The 6,476-nt window shown below is 34.9% G+C and overlaps 1 protein-coding gene across 1 annotated transcript in view; it reads right to left on the bottom strand.

Annotated features, from left to right (window-relative positions):
- LOC112501195 (putative clathrin assembly protein At5g57200) overlaps nucleotides 1-1,400 on the bottom strand; it is a 9,768-nt gene extending 8,368 nt beyond the window's left edge. Inside the window, exons 1-5 of the mRNA XM_025104879.1 lie at nucleotides 1,311-1,400; nucleotides 1,144-1,213; nucleotides 836-933; nucleotides 315-453; nucleotides 89-216 (exon numbers count right to left, since the gene is read on the bottom strand). Of these exons, the coding sequence (XP_024960647.1) occupies nucleotides 89-216; nucleotides 315-453; nucleotides 836-933; nucleotides 1,144-1,213; nucleotides 1,311-1,400 (525 nt within the window). The remainder of the gene's footprint in view (nucleotides 1-88; nucleotides 217-314; nucleotides 454-835; nucleotides 934-1,143; nucleotides 1,214-1,310) is intronic.
- Between the last annotated feature and the right edge of the window lie 5,076 nt (nucleotides 1,401-6,476).

The raw sequence follows: 6,476 nt of genomic DNA, 5'->3' as shown, positions 1-6,476 counted from the left end.
CAAATGCTTTATAATATAGTATAGATTAATTGTATGCTAATATGGTTTAAAAATATAAACAGTAAATAAAATAGAAAACGCAACCCACCTTGCCTAGTCCCGGTGCGTATTTAGTCAAGCGCTCAGACTCGATGTCGTACTTTAACATTCTGAAACACTCTAGCCGTTCTTGAAGAAACATTGCATATGTTCGAACCCATGCAGAGCAATCCCAAGCTTTTTTTTTTTCCCGGACATTGTTATGTTAGACAATAAACAAGACAGTTATTAACACATACGTATAGTTCTAAAAGAAGGGTTCATGTTGTTTTTACCAAGAGAGCTCGAATCGTCTTTGAAATTTGAGATCTGAAAAACATGTGATCGATGCATGTAATTCAGTAACTCTTCTTTGAACGACGGATCACCTTCCCTTAACGTCCGATGAAACACTATCAACGTCTTTATGGCAACCTACATAAATCAAAACCCGTCAAGAAAAAACCACTCAAAGAATGCAAGGTTCACGACAAATTAAATGAGACTTTTAGCGACGCTGTAGTTCATCGTAAACAATCAAATCCCATTACGTATATATGTTCTAAGTTTTTCCAGAAAGACATTACATACGCGTCACTGAAATTGATAAACTATTTTGCCAAATCTTTTGCATCGTAAATAAAATTTAGCCGAACTGATGAGAGGTTCCCTGGTGACCTCTACTGACATATCTTAACCTTTAATGATCAAATCTAGACAGAGTTTGGTAGTAGCTGAATGATTGAGTGCGTGTTCATAAAATAATATTCAAATGCAAAGGAAATAAACATAAATATGGCGAAGAAGAAGACTTTACGATCCAACTTCTGGTCTTCAATAATCTCTTGGAAAGTGCATGAATACAATACGCGACATCTGCTCGTGGTGCAAGGGCGCATGTGGCAGAAAAAATCTCTACCATCCAAAACAAAACACCGACGCTCAAATCAGATCAAGAAAATAAAAACCGAATCGATTATCAAGATCAAAGATTCAATAATTCAGCCAAATTATGGCATGAGATATTCGATAAACGTAAATTTTCGATCAGATATCAGCTTTTTATATTCTGTAACTGTATTTACGTAATCAATATAGAGACGTATAACATCAATTAAAACTCACTTCTAACATGTCGTTCTTTTGGCAAACATTCGACGTGATTCGTAGCTTTGACGATGGCAATATCCAGATCCTTCGATCGAAATATACCAAAAATCCAAATTAAAAAAAGAAAATCATCAAAATTAAAATAAAAAAATGAAAAACAATAAATTGGAATTAGAACACACCTTGAATTCGCTATTGACCTTTGCAAGACCAACCTTGGTGGAGTCCTTGAGAGCCCCAAAGGCTTTTCTGAAGCTTTCAAATGTACCCATCAAATTTCCCTGCAATTTTATTTATTCATTTAATCATATGTGAATATGGATTTCAAATCTGATGAATATTGGGGAAAAAAGGGTTTTTGTCATTTGTTCCTCTTTTTTCTATTTTCTGGTTTGATTTCAACAATAAAATGTGACTCTATCCAAATTTATGATTAGAGAGAGAAATTAAATCTAATTGAATTAGATTTGGTGATAATTTGTTGTATAAATCACAAGGGTGGTGCCTGATTGGTTTAAGCTTAGCTCCAAAGGTCAAAAGTACATGTAGGTCCCATGTTCAAATCCAAGCACGAATAAAAATCCCCTTGTAGTCACGGAGGTTCAAATGCGGTGACTCCGGGCTATCTGCAAAACAGGTGGTCGTACTGAGATTAGTTAGCTCGCATAGCGGTTTGGATATCCAAGTTAATAAAAAAATTGTTGTATAATATTTTAATTGTTATTTTTAAGGTATTACAAAAATAATTTGGTCATAATCTTGAAAACAATTATTTAAGGATCAAGTATTATTGATCAATGTATATTTCTTAAAAGGGTAAATGTAATTACTTTTTTTTTGAAGTGTATGATATTTATATACGATAAATGCAATAAATAAACTCACACACCTTCCTTATATTTGGTGAGCTTTGAACTCATGACCTCTTAGGAGGCCAAAGGCTACACATGCAACAAATAAACTCATACACTCTCAGTTTTGGTCTCGTTCTTACCAGGTAAGATTTTTGGTCCTTACCATATTCATTCGGTAATGTAATATAACTTGGTAAGCGTTTACCAAAGTAAGCATTTGGTAAATGGCCCCTAAATCTCCCAAATTCCAAGGCTTCGCACAGACAAACATAAGGGCTTATTTTGTTTGACAACCACCACCACAGTACCACCACGACGACCACCACCACCACATCTTTCTTCTTCCTTCTCATCTTGCATGATTTATAAACACCGTAACACCCTCATTTTACTAAGACAAATGCTACGTTATCTTAATAAATTCTCCATAAGTACTCTAAAATGACCGTTAAATTAAAACAGTTTACAGTGGAAGACTTTAAAATAATAAACATGTAACTTAAATGCTAACCCGTCATATACTGGGTTGCGTTACAAAATCAAGATGTCTGAACATAAATACCGAACTTAAATGGACATGACAAGTCTTTATGTGTGCCATTTTTCTTTATCTAACCTCAAACCTTTTATTCCTGAGATGCATATTATAGTCAGCTTATAAAACTTGGTAAGTTCATGGTTTGCATGAATGAAATCATTTCACATCATACATATCAACTTATAAACTCCGTCCCATATAGTATGCATTTTTGAAAACATGCAACAATGAAAGAAAATAAGATATCATAAACTGTTTGTCTAGTTGGATATGGATCATTTTGTCACTGGCATTCCCTGGGTTGTCCGAACTGCACCTGTCCGAGCACCTATTACGGAGCCATGACACTTGTCGTGTGACTTATTAGTCAAATGTCCACTAATTAAAATTCATCATAAGACTTTCATATGAAATAACATGCTAGAGTTATTTGAAAACAAAATAAACACATATTATGCAACTGATTATAAATAACATATATGTAAAATATATTGCATCATATATGTAACTGAAACATCATGCATATGTACAAATCATCATTGTAAGTAAGTATACATCCCATTGTAAGTCTCATAACGACTCACGTGTCCGTGTAGATCGAATACTTATAGCTCTTAACTGAAGACCTACACATTTCATATCATATATCCAATTAATGGTTTAACTTCTCCAAAATTCAACAACTATCTACTATGTGAAACTCAACCCGGCCTAAAGTCAAATTCCAAAACCAAGTCTCTTAATGTCTCAAATATCTTCACTTGATCGCATCGTTAAAATAATTGTGGATCAAACGAGCTAAAAGTCAACGTTTGATCAATTCGGTCAACCTCAACTAACTTTAGAGTCAAATTCTAAGTCTAAAACTCGATAACATCCCAAAACCATAAAATAATCATTTTACTATCTTGTAAATTCAACTCTTTAAATTAAAAGTGTCCCAATAAATATTTAACTCAATTACGACGCTTTAGCCAAAGGGTCTTTGACCTAACGATATCGTAGTCTTTGGCCTCCTAGGATGTCAGAGATTCAAACTTCACAAAATGTGAGGAGGATGTGTGAGTTTATTTGTTACATTTGTTGTATATAAATATTATATACTTCAAAAAAAAAAATATAATAAATCTTTATGCTTGATAACGACTCTTAACTTTGATTTATAATTTTAATAACTAAAGAATCATTTACAATATGATTATTGGTCTTCATGTAACATCCCACAATTTCCACCATACAGATAATCCACATGATATTACTCATAACACAAAATGTAACATCGTTTACAAAATACAGATTAACAAAAACTTTCTTTGATACATTTATGAGTAACTAAAAGTCATCAATTCTAAACTTTTCACTTGCCTCTATCCTGCGAGGTATGATTACCTGCAAAACAGGTTAGTCCAACAACTGAGCGTTAGACCCAAAAGGTCTAGTGAGTGTATATAACTCATACCAACAACATACTTTCTAAACTGGCAGTTTAGAATCAAACCTGTATATCACAAACATTTTATCTATATCTATCACATATCTTTTCATCTCTCTCGCGGTTACACCGTCATTTCATTTCTCTCTCGAATACACCGCCATTTCATCTCAAAAGCTTCCACACATTAGCCGGATTTGAAGTCCGGTCAACCTTGTCCGGATATGAAATCCGGACAATTACTTAGAGTAGAAAAGATAAATCGGATGGCTTGAGCGGTTTAGCTCTTAATCCGGTTAACACTTGAGCGGTTTAAGAAAATATCCGAACAACACTTGGGCGATTTAATCATAAACCGGTCAACACTTGGGCGGTTTAAGAAGATATCCGGACAACACTTGGGCGGTTTAAGGAAAATATCCGGTTAACACTTGAGCGATTTAGATGAAATCCGAATAATATATGAAGCATAATAAACCGTTTCAAACAATTACAATTGTTATACCATAATTGATACATCAAAGCATAAAACACTCACCTTATAATACTGATCGAATTCAAGTCTGCAACTTTCTCCTTCAGTCTTTATTCTCAATTGGTTTTTGCTCTCTAGAATAACAACCATTTTCCTTTCATATGCACTTGCTATAAATAGCAAGTGCATAAGCCGCATTTCCATCACAATTCCACACTCACACACACAACATTATAAAATATTCATATAAACATAAAATTGTAAATTATTAAATCCAATTAAATAACCCGAATATTACACTTCATTAGACATAGTTTAAGGTGCTATTTACCAAACGCTTACCAAGTCACTTTACTTTACCGGATGAATATGACAAGGACTAAGGGGTTGTTTACCAAACGCTTACTCGGGTAAGTGAACACCAAGTCACATTACCTTATCGGATGAACATGGTAAGGACCAAGCATCTTATCCGGTAAGAGCGAGACAAGGACCAAAAATCTTACCCGATAAGTGAGGGCAACGACTCTTACCACAGTAAGCGCTTACCGGATAAATTGTTACGTACAATACCGTTTTGGTGGACTAAAATTTTACTGAATAAGGAAATGACAGTGTTAAATTTACGGGCAAACGCTTACCGGGTAAGTGTTTGGTAAACAACCCATAACTAGAAACAATCCCAAAGCAATGCAAGTGTTTTTCTCGGATCCTTGTTTTCGGTATCAAATCTAAAMAGACGATACCAACAATCTGTCAAAGGAAAGATATGACTAGAGTACAAAAGGTCAGTTGATTGTTGCCATATTGCAATGTGGACTAACAATACACATCTCACTCGACAACAATAATCAAAAGTTACTGCTAAAATGTAGTTTGTTATTCTTCGGAAAGGTTCCAGTATTACATTTTCGTCCTTTGTTTGCTAGAAAGAAACCAAACAATGTACATAGACTTAACCATATACGTCTTTCGAGAATTGGTTAGAAAGCTAAAATTTCAACTTGATGTGATGAAACTGTTATATTTCTTCCAGACAGTTTCTTCTTACATAGACTTAACCCGGAATTCCATTAAGCAAAAAGGTAGGGATATTTCATTCGCATTTCAGATTCCGGTTTCCAGGTGGCATCTGGTCCTTTATGATAACACCACTGAACCTTTACTAATCCGACCTCTTTGTTTCGTAACTTCTTTACTTTGAAGTCGGTAATTTGTTCAGGGGTTTCTTCAAAGTATAACCTTTCATCCACTTTAATCTCAGGTAAAGGTACTGCCATAACTGGACTTATTAGACACTTGCTCAATTCGACACATGAAATGTGTCATGGATCCCACTTAATGCTAAAGGAAGTCCTAACTTGTAGGCTACTTCCCCAACCCTTTTAAAGATAGGAAATGGTCCAATGTACCTCGGACTTAACTTTCCTTTCTTACCAAAACGTACCATTTCTTTCCATGACGATACCTTCAACATCACTCTATCACCCACTTGAAACTCAACCAGCTTCCTACGTTTATCTGCATAACTTCTTTGTCTATCTTGTGTTGCCTTCATTCGTTCTCGAATTACTCCTATTTTATCTGCAGTTTGCTGAACCAACTCAGGCCCAGCTAACTGTTTTTCACCTATTTCATTCCAACATAAAGGAGTTCGACATTTGCTTCCATACAGAACCTCGAAAGGTGCTGCCTGAATACTCGAATGGTAACTATTGTTGTACGCAAATTCCACCAGAGTCATATGACTATCCCATGATCCTCCAAAATCAATTACACATGCTCTAAGCATATCTTCTAAAGTTTGGATAGTTCGTTCACTTTGCTCATCAGTCTGATGTGATAAGCTGTACTTAGCTTAATTTGCGAACCCATTTCTCTTTGGAAGCTCTTCCAAAACATAGAAGTGAATCGACTATCTCTATCAGAAACAATTGATAGAGGAAGACCATGTCATGTTACTACCTCATCAATGTATAATTTTGCCAATCTCTCCATCGAATATGACTCTTTCATAGGTAAGAAGTGTGCAGATTTGGATAACCGATC

The sequence above is a fragment of the Cynara cardunculus genome, assembly GCF_001531365.2.
Source record: "Cynara cardunculus var. scolymus isolate 2C chromosome LG 17, CcrdV1, whole genome shotgun sequence".
NCBI classification, from domain to species: Eukaryota; Viridiplantae; Streptophyta; class Magnoliopsida; order Asterales; family Asteraceae; genus Cynara; species Cynara cardunculus.
This window is presented reverse-complemented; position numbering and strand designations above follow the sequence as displayed.